The sequence below is a fragment of the Dama dama genome, chromosome 5 (assembly GCF_033118175.1).
Source record: "Dama dama isolate Ldn47 chromosome 5, ASM3311817v1, whole genome shotgun sequence".
Classification (NCBI taxonomy): Eukaryota; Metazoa; Chordata; class Mammalia; order Artiodactyla; family Cervidae; genus Dama; species Dama dama.
Window position 1 is genome coordinate 11,224,984 of NC_083685.1, and position 19,076 is coordinate 11,244,059.

The following is a 19,076-nucleotide window of genomic DNA, read 5'->3' on the forward strand; positions in this document are numbered from 1 at the left end:
GCTCAGGGCTTCCCTGATGGCTCATATGGTAAAGCATCTGCCTGCAATGTGGGAGACGTGGGTTCAATCCCTTGGTCGGGAAGATTCCCTGGAGAAGGAAATGGCAACCCACTCCAGTACTCTTGCCTGGAAAATCTCATGGATGGAGGAGCTTGGTAGGATACAGTCCATGGGGGTCTCAAAGAATCAGACACAATTGAGCAACTTCACTACTAGACTGTTCCTTGACTCAGATATCATCCTTAGTGAAGCTTTCCCTAAATACCTCATTTAAAGTAATATAAACGGCAATGGAGGAAAGAAGGGAGATGAGTATGGGGGTATTATCTCAAGTGTTTTATTTATTTTGATTACTGTAGCTCCTCCCACGAGAAAATCGGGGATTTTTGCCTTTTCATTTCACTCTTTTATCTCTATAGTGGAAAATCAGTGCCTAGCAGACAGAAAACGCTCACGTTTCCTTCTAATGATAATAGAGCTAATCACCACACACAAAAAAAGTGAAAAAATGAAAGTGTTAGTTGCTCAGTTGTGTCCAACTCTTTGTGACTCCATGGACCGTAGCCTGACAGGCTTCTCTGTCTATGGAATTCTAATGGCAAGAATACTGGATTTGGGTAGCTATTACCTTCTCCAAGGGATATTCCCGACCTAGGATTTGAACTGGGATCTCCTGAATTGCAGGCAGATTCCTTACCATCTGAGCCACCAGGGAAGCCCCAATAACTACAGGAGAGAGTGAGTAAAAGTCGCTCAGTTGTGTCCGACTCTTTGTGACCCCATGGACTATACAGTTCTTGGCATTCTCCAGGCCAGAATACTGGGGTGGGTAGCCTTTCCCTTCTCCAGGGGATCTTCCCGACCCAGGAATCGAACCAGGGTCTCCTGCACTTCAGGCGGATTCTTTACCAACTGAGAACTTATTAAACAGATCAGGCCTAGTTCTAAATATTTTACACATTTAATCGTCCTCATAATCCTAAGAAGAAAATACAATTACCTTTCTCTTTTTACAGAAATCAAGGAATGGAGGGACCTGAGGCTCAGAGAAATCAAGCAACTTTCCTAAGGTTCAGTTCAGTTCAGTCGCTCAGTCGTATCCGACTCTTTGCGACCCCAACCTCTTTCCTAAGGTTACACAGCAGTAAGCGGAACAACTATTTGAGGAATGAAATGAATGAAATTCGACTTCACAGCGCAGGGATGGAAATTGACGCTGTGGAAGCAGATAGGATCAATTCACGCGACTGCGTGTAACTTTGAGCGCACAATGCACGGTCTAACGCCGAGATCTAAAGGAGAATGAGAAGGTCCTTTGGGAACAGCGCGGCGGAGGCTCCACAGAGCCACTGAACTGCCATGACCAGCCTCAGCGCAGAATGGAAGCAGGAAGTAGTGGCGGGCGTCGCGTGGGAGTGACGTCACGGAGGAGCCGGCGGCGAAGGGCGGGGGAGGAGGAGGAGGAGGAGGAGGAGCGAACCGGGGTTGGGGGGCGGCTGCACAGTCTCCGGGCTCCTCAGGCCTTGAGGGGGGTCTGCGCGCGGCCGGCTGGCTCTGCCCCCCGTCCGGTCCGGAGCGGGCCTCCCTCGGGCCAGCCCGATGTGACCGGGCCCAGCGGAGCCTGAGTGAGGAGCCGGTTCGTCGCGGAGCCGGAGGGCGGGAGGAACATGACATCGCGGAGGTGAGGAGCCCCGAGGGCCTGGCCCGGGCCTCGGCCCGGCCCCCGCCGCTTTCAGTCAGCTCCGCCCGGGAGGGGGCGGCCCGGCTGGGCTTCGGACTCCCGCCCGGGGTCGCGGGGCAGGCTCCGTTCCAGCCCCCTAGGCTCTCCAGGGCCCCGGGGCTCGGCCCTAGCGCTCCCCCAACCCCTCGGGTCCTCATTCATTTCCTGCCTCCGCGGAGTTCCGGCTCCCGCAGCCCTGGGGATGCCCGTCAGGACGGGGGCAGGTAGAGCCGCCCGGGGAACCGCGGACGCTCGCGGCCCGGCTCGGCGCGCCGCATTCCTGACCCATTGCCTCATGAGAATTGCCTCATGGTGATTCCGAAATAACCCCGCTCACTTAGGGGAGGCTCCTCGGCCCGGGACGCGGGAGGGGAGAGGAGAGAGTTGCGCGAGGCCAGGCCGATGGTCGCGCCTCTCTGGGTCACTGCGTCTTGCGCGCATTTGGGGGCTTTACTCAGGGTCCTTGACCACTTTGTATGCCTCTTTGCATCTTCTTCCCCCCCACCCCCCAACCCCTCACGTGCCAGAAATGGAAAAACTGACTGTATCTGCAGCTATTAGAAGTATTTCCTTCCTCTGCGATCTTCGCTTTGGGAGGTGGGAGGGAAGGGATCTGTATCTCTAGTTATTTTAATCCTTCACCACAACCGTAAAAGTCAGGTAACATTAATCACCCCCGTTTTACGGATGTGGAAACTGAGGCTCAGAAGAAACATACTGGTAAATGATAGGGTTTGAACCTAAGAGTCAGAAGGAAGATGAGTGAGTTAATGAGATCCTTGGAAAGTTCAGAGTAACCATACTACTAATTGCTAACATTTATTTAGCTCTTACCGTATGCCAAACACATTTAATCCTTATTATAACCCTATCAGGTAGGTACTGTTATCCTGCTCTAAAGAGAGTATATGAATTTCAGAAGTTAAGCAACTTGCCTAGTAGTGCTAGTTCTAGTGTTAGTCGCTTAGTCGTGTCCGACTCTTGCCTAAGGTCACTCAAACAGTAAGTGGTGGAGACAGAACCCCACTGTTAATTACTAGTCTGCTATTATTTTATAACTATTGCCAATCATTTGTAAGCCTTAATTTTGTTGTTAAATATTAGTATGATCGATTGTTTTCAGATAACGATCCTGCTATTTTGTATTGTCATTCTGTATAGGATTCACACTTAAGACCCATTTTTTGGATCATAACAGTGTCCTGTTATTGTCACTGTCTTAGACATTTGGAAAACTGTTTCAAGCTGTTGGGGTTATTGACTGAGAGACTTTTCAAAACATTAGGACTGTCTTCTCAGAAATACACCTGCACATTATTCATTCATGGGATGAAAAGAGAGAGAAAGGAGAAAACTGAAAACTTACGCAGTGAGTGATTTGGACAGGTCTTCTGGCAAGTGCTTACAGATCTGGATAATATATAATTGCATTTCAGCAGAACAGTGTATAGCCTCAAATGTTCTAATTCTTTAGGGAGCATTTAAATAAAACAGTTCTCTATTCTTTAATCTGTCAAATAGTCATTGAGCCTTTTGTTCCTTGTGTCTGCTTTTCTAGACAAGTAAGGATCTGCTCCTTTTAGGAGACAAAAAGTCTGGGGACTGGGGGTGGGGTAGGGGTTGGGTAGTAATAGACCCTACATTGTCCAACTTGTTAATTTAGAAGCCAGGAAGTGTGAGAAGAGCCAAAGCAGCAAGTGGTAAAGATGACAGTTTGAAATGAAGTAATTCCTCCTCTCCTCCTCCAGCCCTCCCATACTTGTTATGGAAGAGAAATATGTGCCCCCTAAAAAGTCAGATTATGATTGTAATGCACGACTTCCCAGGTGGGTCAGTGGTTAAGAATTCACCTGCCAATGCAGGAGACTCAGGTTGGATACCTGGGTGGGGAAGATTCCTTGGAGAAGGAAATGGCAACCCTCTCCAGTAGTCTTGCCTGCGAAATCCTATGGACAGAGGAGCCTGGCTGTCTGCAGTCCATGGGGTTGCAAAAGAGTCAGAGATGATTTATTAACTAAACAATAACAACAACAACAACAATGCACATAATTGGGGATTATTTATTATTAGTTTTCAGATCATAGGTCTTTTATTATTTTTAAACCAGTTTTATAGAGGTATAAGTGACATGCAACAAATTGTATATATTTAAGTGTACAATTTGATAAGTTTCCACACATGTATACACTCAAGAAACGAGCAACACAATCAAGATAATGAATATATCCATCACCCCTGTAATGGCTCCTGGAACCCTTTATAATCCCTTCCTTGTTGCCAGGCAAACACTCTTCTGCTTTCTGTCACTATACGTTAGTTTGCATTTCCTAGGATTTTATACCAGTGGACTTTTGTGTGTGGCTTCTTATGCTCAGCAAAATTATATTGAGGTTCATCTATGTTGTTGTGTATGGCAAATAGTTCTTTTTATTGATCAGTGATATTCCACTGTATGGCTGTACCACCATTCATTTTTCCATCCAGTTGTTGTTGGACATTTGTGTTGTTTCAGAGTTTGGCTTCACAAATAAAACTGCTCTGAATGTCTGTGTTCATGTGTTTCTATGGATGTATACTTTCATTCCTCTTTGGTAAATCCTTATCAGTGGTATGGCTGGATCACATAGCAGATGTGTGTGTGTATATGTACATATATATATATATATTTAGGAGATATAATTAAAAAAAAATTTTATTGGAGTATAGTTGATTTACAATTTTTTTTTACTTTAAAAAATTATTTATTTTTTAATTGAAGGATAATTGCTTTACAGAGTTTTGTTGTTTTCTGTCAAACCTCAACATGAATCAGCCATAGATATACATATGTCCCCTCCCTCTTGAACCTTCCTCCCATCTCGCTTCCCATCCCACCCCTCTAGGTTGATACAGAGCCCCTGTTTGAGCAGATGTATATTTAATTTTTTCAGAAACTACCAAACTTTTTCAAAATGTTCCCACTGGCAGTGTATTAAGAATCACAGTTTCTCCACATCTTGGCCAACACTTGGTGTGGTCAGTTTTTAAATTTCAGTCATGTAAAGGTGTGTCATTGTAGTTTTTTCCTATATCAGTACTTTTTAATTTAATTTACTTATTTAATATTTTAATGGAGGTATAATTGATGTGTAACATATTAGTTTCAGGTGTATAGCATACTGATTTGATATTTATTGTAATTTTAATTTGTATTTTCCCCGGTGACTAATAATGTTGATCATTTTTTCATGTGTTTGCCATCTGTATCTCTTCTTTGATGGCACATCTATTGATTAAATATTTTCCCTTTTAAAATTTATGTGTAAAAAATAAACTTTACTTGTTTCTTTTCGTATTGAAATTTGAGAGTTTTTTATCCTGGATACAGGTCTCTGATCAGAATTGCAAGCATTTTCTTTTAGTCTGTAGCTTGTCTTTTCATTTTTTTAAACAGTGTCTTAAACAGAAGGTTTTAATTTTGATGAAGTTGAATTTATCAGTTAAAAAAAGTGGATCATGCTTTTGGTGTTATTCCTAAGAAATCTTTGCTTAATCTAAGTCTCAAATGTTTCCTCCAAGTTTTAAAGTTTTAGGTTTGTGATCCTCTTTGAGTTAACTTTTGTATGTGGTATGCTCTTCTTTACATATGGGTGTTCAGTTGTTCTAGCACCACTTGTTGAAAAGACTGTCCGTCTTTACTGAACTTGCACCTTTTTTGAAGATGAGTTGTCCATTTATACATGGGTCTATTTCTGGCCTCTCTTCTGTTCTATTGATCTATTTGTCTTTATGCCAATACCACATGATCTTGATCATTGTAGCTTTATAACAAGTCTTGAAATTGGATAGTGTCTTCAAACAGTCTTCAAACTGTTCTTTTTCAAATGACGTTTAACCTCAGAATTAATACATTCACCAAGTAGTTATTGAACCAGGCAAGATGAGGCAATAAAGTAGGCAAAGATTGCTGTTCTCACGACTGAGAGAGAATGTGAACAAACCCATGAATAAATAAGACTATTACAGGTAGTAATAGCTTCTGGGAGGCCAAGAAAAGCAAATGTGGAGAATGTGGTTAGTTTTGATAATGGGTTTAGGAAAAGTCTCTGAGGAGGTGATCATAGGAGCTGACTCCTCAGTGACTAATATTCTGAATTTTGTGTAGCTTAGTTATCAAACTAATCTTTTTTGGTTCATGGGTTTAGAGTCTCTATGCGTTCAGTAATTAAAATGTCATATTCAGTATGCTGATGCCTCTCAGCATCACAGGTAGGGAAAAGAAGGCATGAGCAATTAAATGACAAGCCCCACCCCCTGCCATGGGCTGGGCAGTAGAGCTTGGATCCCTGGGTTGGGAAGATTCCCTGGAGAAGGAAATGGCAACCCACTGCAGTATGCTTGCCTGGGAAGTCCTATGGACAGAGGGGCCTGGCAGTCCATGGGGTCACAAAGAGTCAGACATGGCTTAGGCACTGAACAGCAACCACCCCAGGTAACAGAGTGATGGCAGTTCTGTGTTTAGATTTTGAGATTGCTTGGCTGCTCTACTCTGCCTCGCCCAGCTGACCAAACAGGTTATATCCTTCAGCATCTGGTACATCTTTTGCGTTTGCTTTTGTTCCTCTGGGAGAGACTGTCTGATGACTTGTACTGAGAGGGGCAGAAAATTTAGCTTGTTCTCTAACTCTAGGCTTTTGGTTTATCTGTTGCAGGTCAAGTACATTTTGTCCCAGGCTCTCCCTGGTGGCCATGTTTGTTTATCTCCTGTGGGAGTCAATAAACTTGCCTTACTGAAAAATAACAGCTCTGTGTCTTTGCAATTGAAACTGGTTGTCTTTGCTAACATCCTGTCCCGAGCTCGGGTGTTTGTCCAGAGCTGCTCAAATGCAAGGCCCACTGCTAAGATTACTTACCCTTCTTGCACGTGGTCAATGTGGTGACTGTTGGAGAGTCACACGAGATCTGGAAAAGCAGAGCCAACCCTTGTTTGTAATTGTTACTAGTGGGCCTTGGTGTACTTTGTTGGGCAGCAGCAGAACAATAGAAGACACTGTGCTTATTCCTTTTTCCCTTTGGGAAACACAGACAGCACTTGCCCTCCAGTGCTGCCCTTTTTAAGGAAGGGGAGACAAATACTGATGTTTGGTAGGTTCTGTGGCAGTTGTGAACTGTAGCCAAGGGTTTGAGACCCCCCCTGAAATGGATTCAAACACCCTAAAATTGCAGCCCAGTTCACTACTGAGTTTTGGAGGGTGATGTGCATTTAGCAAACTCTTGGCAGTGCTGAAATAGGAAAGACACAGTTCATGTTTTCAAGTAGCATTGACTTTAGAGGGAGACAGACTTGTAGACCAGCATCGAATGAGTTTGATGAAAGTAGTACCAAACGAAACTGAAATTTGTCAGTATAGAGCGTACTGTTTAGAATACACACATACTTGTGTACTGATGTACACATTCACACACCCTGTATATGTCTGTTTATATACACATACCTGTACCCACATGCAATATGTTTATTTTAAAAATAGTACACTATAGATCCAAGCCTTTGTCGTTCCACTAACCCACTCTAATGGAACCTTGACCTATTCATTCACGAATGTGGGATTTGACCTGGTTTTCAGGGGATTACTCTGTATGGGGGCACTGTATGGGGGCGCTGGGTGTCCAGGTTTTAAGGAAACGGCGAGTGTGAGAGTGCCGAGGTGGGCAGTTTTCCGAGTGCCTGAAGGACAGGTAGGGGCACGGGGTGGAGCTGACACCGGGGCTGTAGGTGGGGACTAGACCACGCAGGGCTGATTAAGGTCCTCAGTATCACGTGGACCACAGAGGAGTTTGGATTGTATTTTAAGAGCAGCGCAAACCCATAGAAGGATGTGATCCAGGAGTGGCATGAACTGATCTATTTAAAAATATCCCTCTAGCTGCTGTGAAGGGAGGGTTATAAGAGGCTCGAGTAGACCCTGGGAGAGCAGACAAACAAGAGAGAGACTTCGAACAGGGTAGAAGCCATTTGTGGAAAGATTTTTGGAGGCAGTTTCCAGTGCCTTGTCCTCAGAGCAGAGATGCTGACCAATGAAACTCCGTGAAAAGATAACGATCCATTAAGCCACAGCTCTTTACTACCATTGAAAAGCTGCCTTAACTTTTTTTCTAGCCTCTGTTACCTAGAATCCTTTTCCCTATCGACTACCCCTCCCTCATGACACATCCTTTTCCCTATAGAAAATTAGCATTTAATTGGAAAAGAGGAAGATTCTTGTAATCTGCAGAAAGTACCAGACTCTAAGCTTTCTCCCCAAGGACAAAGATTATGATTTTTCTGGAGCAGCGGGTAAGAAAGCCATACCCAGTATTACTTTATATTTAGGCAAGAAACTGAAATTAGACTTTGGATCCCTAGTTTAAACTCCCTTCTTAGCATAGCAGCCTTGAGAATAAGTTCCTGAAATTAACAGCCTGCTCGACTGTTTCCCCACATCACTGGGGGGAAGGGGACGCATGGATAAAATAATCAGCATCATTGTATTTTATTTTTGGTTCATCAGCGTTTTCTTTTTTAAACTTGCTTGACATAAAGAAGAGCCTGGTCTCAGTGATCTACGGCTTTGTAAAATCTGTGTTCAGTAATAAGAGATTTACATTTTTGGTATGATTTCCCGGCAAGTAGTTTGGGTTAGTAAACTCTCCTGGAGGTGGGGGATTCTGTCTTTCCTTTCTTCAAGCCCACTCAGCGCAGGGCTGATTTGTTTCACACATTGATTGGAGGCTCTTTTTTTTCACAAGCATTGGGCTTGTGTGAGTGTGTGTATGTTTTCAGCTCTTTCTGCGAGATGGGTGGTACCCACCTGGGCCATGTTATGACCTGAGAATCTTAATAAATAATAGTGCCACAGACTAAGAGAACAAACTTATCAGGGGGAAGGATGGGGAAAGGGATAGTTAGGGTGTTTGAGATCGACATGTACACACTGTTACGTTGAAAGTGGATAACCAACAAGGACCTGCTGCGCTGCACAGGGAACTCTGCCCAATGTTATGTTGCAGCCTGGGTGGGAGGGGAGTGCGGGGCAGAATGGATGCATGTATATGTGTGGCTGAGTCCCTTTGGTATCCACCTGAAACTATCACAGCATTGTTGATCGGCTATACTCAATATAAAATTTTTAAAAAAAAGTTTTTAAAAAAGTAGGCAGTGCCAGTGGATGACCAATTAGGAGGGGTTGTCAAGCACCTGCAGGTTTGTGAGAGTTACCGTGTACAAGAGGAGAATGCTCATATTCCCTGGTGGCCCAGTGGTTATGACTCTGTACTTCCACTGCAGGGGGCATCAGTTCGATCCCTGGTCAGGGAACTAAGATCCAGCATGCCGTGTGGCAGGGCATTGAGAAAAAAATAAAGAAGAGAACACTATTGCCCTCTTCTCCATGTGACTTTTTTCCCTGTCCCCTTCCTCTCTGGCTTTTCTCCTCCCTGGTTTTTCTTCATTCCCCAAAATTAACTCAGGCATCCATCCTTCACCAAGTGCCTACGGTAGACGTTAGGCAGACTGAAATTTATCTGTTTCTTCTCATCTTTTATGGACCTACCTTGTTGATAAACCCAAATGCCCCTTTCCCCTCCTTTGAGGTAACATAGATAAATTTACATGATTTGGGGAGACTAACCTCTGCTGTTTGAATTCACATGAAGCAGAAGATGGGGACAGGATTTAGAAGATGTGTGGCCTGAGTACCTAATATTACAAGTGTTTCTGTCATCTTTGAGGCCAGCTCTATAATCTAATATTAAACCTGTTAACTTCACGATTCTTTGGCTTCCCTCATGGCTCAGTGGTAAAGAACCCGCCTACCAGTGCAAGAGATGTAAGAGACATAGGTTCAATCCCTGGGTTGGGAAGATCCCCTGGAGAAAGACATGGCAACCCACTCCAGTATTGCCTGGAGAATCTCCATGGACAGAGGAGTCTGGTGGGCTACAGTCCATAGGGTCGCACAGAATCAGACACGACTGAAGTGACTTAGCACACGCATATCCCTTACCCTGACTAAGATCTCAGGGGCTGAATGAACTCTTAACTGCTCTGTTAGAGGTGAGCGTTTTGTGAATCACAAAACTGCTAGTCGTTGAACTACAAATATTAAACATGCAACTGGGAAAAAGTTTCTGGTAAATACAATACTTTTTGAAAAGCATAGCTCAGGAAGGAGAGTTTACAATACATCAAAACTCAAGTGGGTGGATTATGTTGTAGAACTTTCAATTTCTAATTATACACTGTTCGAAATAACACGGGGACAGCCCCTGAGCCGTGAAGTTCAGTTTTTGCAAAGACAGGGTAACATAAATGATTCATATGTCAAAATGGGTCATGTGAAACTAACATAATTATGCAAGAGAAGAATCTGCCTGCATATCTTCCACCAGTAATAATAATGATAACGACAGCGATAACCAGTGTTTGTTAAGCCCTTACTCTGTCTAGCCTTTGTGCTAAATGCTGGTTACTGAGTTTCCCTTGTAAACATTACTCTCCTCTGTTCCCTCTTAATAACACGATAGGCATAATTAGAACTTGGCAATGAAGCAATAATAGTTTGTTTAATAAAGGGGTAAAGAGACCACTTGCTTTTTCTCCTGTGCCAGTCTACCTGATGAGTGCCCATGGTGGTTACCTAGCCCACCTTCAGCAGTGAAAGTGACTTTTATAATGTCTCTCAGCCTCAGCAGGATACTCTACATAAATGTTGCGTTTTTAAAATATACAAAGGTGGGAACACATGGTTATGAATGAAGACTATCTAGACTCAGAGTCCTGCTCTAGAAATTTTTAGAAATAAATAACATTGTAAAGGCTAAAAATTTGATTTCTGGAGCCTACATTGTATGCTGGCCCCATGGAAAACAGTCAGTAAATGTGGCCACAGTTTTTTAAAAGTATGTATTTATTATTTATTTTTATTTTTGGCTGCTGGGTCTTTGTTGCTGCGTGTGGGCTTTCTCTAGTGGCGGGGCCCCACTCTCTAGATGCGATACACGGGCTTCTCATTGTGGTGGCTTCTCTTATTTTGGAGCACGGGCCCTAGGATGCATGGGCTTAGTTGCCTCCATGGCATGTGGGACCTTCCTGGATCAGAGATCGAACCCATGTACCCTACATTGCAAGGCGGATTCTTAACCACTGGACCACCAGGGAAGCCCTGTGGCCACAGTTTTAACCAGCCATAATAAATAATAGCCAGTAAATTATTTTTTTCCTTGCTGTCAGAGCTATTTCATAATTGAGGAGAAAAAAATGTATGTGATAATATGAGCATGGAGAAGTCTTTTCTGTTTTATAATTTTCAACTTTTTATTTAAATCTGAAATATTTGTAGGGGAGAGAGACTCGGAAGGGAGGGGATATATATATAAAATTATGGCTTCCCTGGTGACTCAGATAGTAAAGAATCCACCTGCAATGCAGGAGACCTGGGTTTGATCCCTGGGTCAGGAATATCCCCAGGAGAAGGAAACGGCAACCCATTCCAGTATTCTTACCTCGGAAATCTCATGGACAGAGGAGCCTGGTGGGCTACAGTCCATGAGGTTGCGAAGAGTTGGGCATGACTGAGTGACTAACGCTTTTCATGACTTGATTTGTGTTATTGTACCTCAGAAAAAAAGCACAACATTATAAAGCAGTTTTCCACCAATTAAAAAATATTATTAGGGGTAAAAATATAATTATGCCTTCTCTGTCTTCATACTCTTTCCTGATGTAAATTCTCATCTCTGTCTTTTTTTTTTTTTTAATCTCTGTCTTATTTACTTTTTTCTTCCAGCCACCCTGTCTTTTTAGTACCTATTGTGAAGGGTCCTGTTCAAATCTGTGCCTTTATTGTACGTATTTTTTTCTGACCTAAAACAAAATTCTTAGTTCCCAAGGTGAAAGTCCTTAGAGTTTTTTTCTGTGCTAAGCATTTTATGTGTTATTAATTTACTTCAAGCTCACAACAACTTGCTGTGAGTTAAGTTTTTCTAAACATAGCAAGAAACCCAGAAGCCATAAAGGAACAAGCTGATAAATTTAACCACGCCAAGATGAATTTCTTTGGGGCAAAAAAATTAACCACAAGTGAGTAAAAAAGGAAAAATGCTAAGACAAATGTTGTCACTCATATAATAAACGATCATTTTTCTGGTTCTATCAAGAGCCCCTTTAAATGAGTAAGAAAAAAAATCCAATAGAAAATGAACAATGGCAAGCTGACAACTCACAGAAAAGGAAAAAAAAAAAATGGTCTGAAAACATGAAAAATTGCTCAGTTTCACACAGAAATGCAAAGTAGAATGGTACCATTTTCCATGACTCAGATGAAAAAGTTTGGTAATATGTGTATTATTGGCAAAGCTGGGAGAAAACAGGGACTTTCACACTCATTTCATGGGAGTTGAAACTGTTACCTTCTTTTGAGTGCAGTTTGGCAAATTTGTCAGAGTTAAGAAAACACTCTTGTCAAAGCAGTTTTATTTCTAAAATTTTAATTTACAAACATACTTGTAAATGTGTATAAAGAGAATTATAAAGGGTATGATATGCTGTACTATTTGTGTTAACAAAAATCTAGGAATGATATAAATGTCCTTTAATAGGGATTAAATTATGAATAGTACGTTCTTATAATGGAATAATGTATAGCCATTAAAAAGAATAGAAAGATCATGTGGAAAGATCTTTGTGTTGTAGTAAATGAAAAAATCGGGGTGTAGATCAGGATTCCATTTGTGTGTGTGTTCACATAGCCTGGCATGGAGTATGCACTGTGCACATGTACGTAAGTATGTGTGTGTGTGTACAAATATATTTATATATATATACATATAATATATATATATATATATGCATGAGACGTTTCTCAGTGTTACAGGAAACTTGCTAACTGCAGTTACTTTTGACGAATACAGCTGGGAGTATATGGAACCTTGGGCTTTTTCTCTGAATTTCATGCCTATCTGTGCTGTTTTAATAAATAAATTTTAAAGGGTTTTAGAAAGTTTTAAGTGTGTGTGCTCAGCAGGATCCTAGAGGACATCGACTCTATACAAAATTAGAGCCGCCTAAAGTAGCTGGCTGAGATAAGGAAAGATGAAACAGGAATGAAAAACAGGATAACCAGATAAAAAGATCTTGCTAGAAGCAGTAAACAATGCTCTTGAGGCAGCCCTCCCCGTGGTGAGGTTGAGGGCAAACCCGAGAAATTCTTCTAAGAACCTGTTTTTGAAAAACAAGGAGGAGGTAACAGTGGTGACCATAAGGGAACAGATCTCCCATAGGTGGTGGGGGTCCAGGCTGGGTGACCAGTGTAAGTGAAATAACCGCTGAGCTTGCAGTGTGCTTCCGCAGAGGGGAGACAAAGTGGTTTTTCCCTTCATTCACCTCAGTAACCTAAGAATTGTAGGTTTAAGGATTTTTCAAATACTGTGATACAACCATCGTTTTAATTTAAAAATAATTAGAATCTTCTTTGAATCAGGAACAAGGTATCTGCTTTCCATATCACTGAAGTAGCTATCTTTATCTGATATAGATATCAGTGTTATATTTGCTTCATGAAAGGAAGTGGTGCATTTTCTTTTCCTTTTGCTTCTCTGGAATAATTTATAGAGCATTGGAATGGTATGGTCTTTGAAATTCTGATAGAATTCCATTTTGAAACCAAAAAAATAAAAAGCCTGGTGCTTTTCTGTGGGGTAGTTTTAAAATTGCTCTGTTTTTATATAGAAATTGGTTTGCCTGCAGTTTTGGCAGTCTGTATTTCCTTAGAAAATTATTCACTTCATCTGGATTTTCTAATTTATTTGCACACCAGTTTGCAAAGTAGTTTCTTAAAAAATTCTTCTTCTTCTGTTTAAGTGGTTATGGTTATTTCCCCCTTGTCATTTCTTATTTTGTGTATTTGTGATTTTTTTTTTCTTGTTTTTGTACTCCTGAATAAGTTAACTAGTGGTTTGTCTATTTTGCTAATTTTAAGAAGCAGGATTTTTATTAATTACATCTACCTTTTTGTTTTCTTTGAATTTTGCTTTTATCTTTATAAAATATGTTTCCTTCCTTGTGGTATACTTTGGCCTTTTTTTGGGGCGGTGGGACTTTGTTTTTTTTATTATTGTTAGTGTTTGTGTAGTGAGTTTTCCACTGATCACTCCATTAGCTGTATGCTATAAATATTGATACATAGTGTTTTTGTGGCCATTATTTCTTACAGATTGTGTAATTTGAGCTTATATTTCCCCCTTTATCTAATAGTTGTTTAATGGAAGGTTTTAAAATTTCCAGGTAGAAGGGCCTTTCAGTTTTTTGCTTTTGTTAGTAGAATTTTGTTTTATTGCTTTATGATACTGTATTTGGTAATACTTTTTTCTCTTTATATATATATATATATTATTGAAATATAGTTGACTTACAGTGCTTCAGGTACACAGCACAGTGATTCATTTATATATATACACATATATTATTTTTCAGATTCTTTCCATTATAGGTTATTATAAGATATTGACTATAGTTCCCTGTGCTATACAGTAAACTTTTGTTGTTTGTTGCATATTTATTTTTTTATTAGAAATCTAGCATTCTATTCATACTACATCAAACAAGTAGAATCAAAATGTCATAAATTTTTTAGCTAGGCAAAAATTTATAAGTTTCCTAAAATACATATATTATACATGTATATATAGATGTGTAATATGTCTATAGTACATATATGGCTATATATGAAAAAATGGAAAACAGACTAAATAAAATGATTATGAAATAGATAATGAAATAGATAATGTGAAACAAACTAGATAAAAGAAGATCATCGTACAGTCCAGTTGCTTTGAAACATGGCTGCTCATTAGAAACACATCTGGAGAAAAAAAGCAATACCTGGGCATTTGTATTTTTCAAAGAATTCTAAGATAATTCTGATGTGCATCTGGATTTTAAAAAGTGATCACAGGTTTTTCTGTTAAACGGTAGTTTTGGTGATATAGAATTCTATTATATTCTGTTGACCAATCATGATACAATGGTATTAAGTTGTAATACTTCTGTTTTATAGGAGTTACTGTTTTCTTTTCTTTGTGACCTAATATATCTGATCAGTTTTTATGAAAATTCTCTAGGCACTAGGGAAGAATATGTGACTATTATCAAGGTGTGGAGTTCAACATATGCACAATATATCTACCATATTGTTCATGTTGTTTAGATTTTCTCTTAACCTATTTTCTTAGTCTGTTTTATTTTGTATTGGATGTGGACTATTAAAATCTCCTATTATTAGTGTGTTTCCTTGCATCTCCTGTAGTTTTTGCTCCATAAAGGTGATTGTACATAAATATTCATAGATTTGTTGTTTGTTAATTTTTTTCAATAGCAACCTTGTCTACATTTATTGTTATGATTGATAAGTTTGGTATCAATTCTATCATATTTTATACTTACAGTTGACCCTTGAACAACACAAGTTTGAACTGCTCAGGTCTACTTAAACACAGATTTTCCTCAATAAGTATGTACTACAGTACAACACAATCTGCAGCTGGTTGAAATCATGTGGTTGGAAGCAGAACAGTGGATATGGAGGGCTGTCTATAAAGTTAAATATGGATTTTCAACCGTGTAAGGATCAGTGCCTCTAACCCCCAAGTTTTTCAGGGGTCCACTGTATATATAGTGGTTCCTTGCATTGTTTCTCTCAAGGTGTGTGTGTGTGTGTGTGTGTGTGTGTGTGTGTGTGTGTGTTTATGTATGTGTGTATAATTTTTTTCTAAGATGTGTATTTAAAAGTTTTTTGTTGAAAATAGTTTTTTGGAAGGTTTGTATCTTTTTTCTTAATTCTAGTACTTATCCCCTCTGTTTGGTTATTTAACTTTCATTATCAGGCTTATCAGATTTTTTCATTATCTTTAAATACCCATTTGTTGCCTATTGCCTACATAGCAATGGGACTTCCCTGGTAGCTCAACTGGTAAAGAATCTGCCTGCAATGCAGGAGGCTCTGGTTTGATTCCTGGATTGGGAAGGTCTGTGGGAGAAGGAATAGGCTACCCACTTCAGTTTTCTTGCCTGGAGAATTCCATGGACAGAGGAGTCTGGAAGGCTATATAGTCCCTGGGGTCAGAAGAGAGTTGGACACAACTGAGTGACTTTCACTATAGAGCAATGAGGTTTTTATTTTGGCGGTGTCGGGTCTTAGTTGTGGTGCTGGGGAATCTTCCCTGGCAACACACAGACTGTTTAGCTGTGAAGATCAAGAGGGCTCATGTGGGATCCTAGTTCCCCAACAATGAGGTTTTTATTGTTTTCCCTTTCCCATTTTCTAGTTGTAGTATTTCCACTGTGTGACAATATGTAACTACTGTATGTTAGTCTTCTACTCTCATTCCCATCGTTGTTTTAGTTGTCCATGTCCACTTACAGATTATTAAATGCCCACTGTCAGTTATTTTGTCAGCGTTGCTTGTTACCATTTGCTTAGATGAAGTTTATCCTCTAGGAGATTCATCAGGAGAGACTGGTATGTGCAGCATTCCCTTAGTTCTTGTATGTTGAAACTTGTTTTTTTCTATAACCTTGATAGTTGAAGGATAACTTGGCTGGATATAAAATTCTTGGTTTACACTTTTCTTTCATTGAGTTTTTGAAAAATTCTTGTTCATTTATCAACTTGCTGTATATGTTGACTTTGAAAAGTTGGATGCTAGTCTCATTTGTTTCCTGTAGCAAGTTATTTGATTTTACTGCAGGCATTGATTTTACTCCAGTACTCTTGCCTGGAGAATCCCATGGACAGAGGAGCCTGGTAGGCTACAGTCCATGGGGTCGCTAAGAGTAGGACATGATTGAGCGACTTCACTTTCACTTTTCACTTTCATGGATTGGAGAAGGAAATGGCAACCCACTCCAGTATTCTTGCCTTGAGAATCCCAGGGGCGGAGGATCCTGTTGAGCTGCCGTCTGTGGGGTCGCACAGAGTCAGACATGACTGACGTGACTTAGCAGCAGCAGCAGCAGCAGGCATTGATTTTTTTTCCCATTTGTCTTTAAAGTGTAATAGTTTCATTAGAACAAGTGTCTGAGTGATTGTTCTGGGCTAATTTTCCTAAATACCTGGGGAAACTTTTCAGTGTATATATTCACATCTTATTTATTGTCTCAATTTATTTTTTAAAAATTTAATATATTTATTTAGTTATTTATTTTTGGCTGTGCCGGGTTTTTGTTGCTTTGCAGGCTTTTCTCTAGTTGCAGTGAGCTGGGGCTGTTCTCCAGTTGCGGTTCCTGGACTTCTCATTGTGATGGCTTCTCTTGTTGCAGAGCATGCACTCTAGCGCACACGGACTTCAGTAGCTGTGACACGTGGGCTCAGTAGCTGTGGCTTTAGAGCTCAGGCTCAATAGTTGTGACATTTGGTCCTAGCTGCTCTGCAGCACGTAGGATTTTCCTAGATCGGGGATCAAACCCATGTCTCCTGCATTGGCAGGATTCTTTACCACTAGGCCACCATGGAAGGCCCTCAGTTTAGTTTTAAATATTAGTTCTGTTCTATTGCATGGTTTGTTTTTTTTTTCGGCTATATGTGTGTTCCCCCACTCAGCTTCAGACTATCACATCAAGTAATATGTTGTTTTATAGCCAAAAGCAAAAGAGATTTGACATTCGAACTGGCTTATATAGGTAGACAAATTGAATATTAATGTAAGATTTTCACTGTACTTTTTGAAAAGTTATAAGTAACTGGATACCCTCTGTTACTGCTTTTTGATTCCCTAGGGCTGTGGGGACTCAGGTGGGAACCACAGATCAAAGAAATCATGAGCAAGGTTAAAAAGAAAAAAAAGAGTTTAGTAATCATGCTGTATGCTAAAGTATGGGATGTTGGGATGATAGGTATACATAATTTGAGGTTGAGTTTTCCTGGGGCAAAATTCCATCTTGATCTTTTGACAGGCTCTCAGAGGGAGTAAAAAGCCAGCTAACATATATGTATGTTTTTCACCTGAGCCCTGTGATTTTTCTCTGGGACAATCAGAGTGATGCTTAGACTTCCCCCCAAATGCTCGGAAGATACAATAGGAAAAATTAAAAGGAAAATAAATTTCAGTTCATGTAAATAACAGGAATGTTGGTAGGCTATGTCAGAATTCTTGCTTTTTCTCATTATTCCTTGTCAGAACAGTCTTTTTTTTTTTTTTCATTTATTTTTATTAGTTGGAGGCTAATTACTTTACAATATTGTAGTGGTTTTTGTCATACATTGACATGAATCAGCCATGGATTTACATGTTAGAACAGTCTTATATTATTATGATTGTCAATAATAATATCTTAACTTTAGTGCATAGTATATACCGGACTCTCAGATGACTAACCATCTCGTATTTAGCACATGCCAAATCCAACACCTGAGTTTCCTCTCCCCACCCTTTCCCCCTGTCTTGTACACAGTACCTCCAACCTTCTACTTACCCAGACCTGAAACCCAGGCATCTTTCTTACCCTCTTCTTTTTTTCCCATCTCATTTGTTAATAAGGAAATCCTGTTGGCTACCTTTAGAGTATTCCCAGTTGGACTGTTTATCACTGCTCCTTCTGCCACCTTGGTCCTTGGTACCGTCATCTCTTGCGTGGATTATCAAAGTAGCTTATTTAACTGATCTGTATGCTTCTGTCCTTGCATGATAGCTTGAAGGATGATTTAAAAATATAAGTCAGGGACTTCACTGGTGGTCCAGTGGCCAAGACTCTGCTCCCAATGTAGGGGGCCTGGGTTCAATCCCTGGTCAGGGAACTAGATCCCACATGCTGCAACTAAAAATTCTGTGTGCCACAACTAAAGATCCTGCATGTCACAGTGAATGTTGACGATTCCTCATGCTGCAACTAAGACCCTGCACAGCCAAATAAATAAATTAAAAAAAAAAAAGTAAGATCATGTTGCTTCTCTGCCTAAAAACCCTGTAGTCCTTTTCCATTTCACAAAAAAATAAAAGCTGAAGTTTTTACCGTGTCCTCCAAGGCCCTCCCTCACCTGGCTTTTCTTTTTTTTTTTCCTGGCTTTTCATTACTGGCCTCATCTCCTTCCCCTCTGACCCTTGTCTGTTCCGTCCCAAGCACACTGGCCTCTTGAGTGCTTGAACAGGTCACAAACGGTCTGCCCCGTGCCCTTTTCTTGTTCCTCCCTCTGCCTGCTGTGCTCCTGTCTTATACGGCTGCGTGTTACTGCCTTGCTTCTTCCAGATCTGATCAAATATTCCCTTATGGCTGAGGCCGTCCCCAACCGCCCTGTATAAATAGCATCCATTTCGGCCCCAGTCCCACTAACCATGCCCCCAACCC

The 19,076-nt window shown here is 40.6% G+C and overlaps 1 protein-coding gene across 4 annotated transcripts in view; it reads left to right on the top strand.

Moving 5' to 3' along the window:
• Positions 1-1,466: 1,466 nt before the first annotated feature.
• PTPN11 (protein tyrosine phosphatase non-receptor type 11) overlaps positions 1,467-19,076 on the top strand; it is a 64,599-nt gene continuing 46,989 nt past the window's right edge. For all 4 annotated transcript variants that reach the window (XM_061141808.1, XM_061141810.1, XM_061141809.1 and 1 more), the window contains exon 1: positions 1,467-1,681. In XM_061141808.1, the coding sequence (XP_060997791.1) occupies positions 1,668-1,681 (14 nt within the window). In that variant the 5' untranslated portion in view covers positions 1,467-1,667. The remainder of the gene's footprint in view (positions 1,682-19,076) is intronic.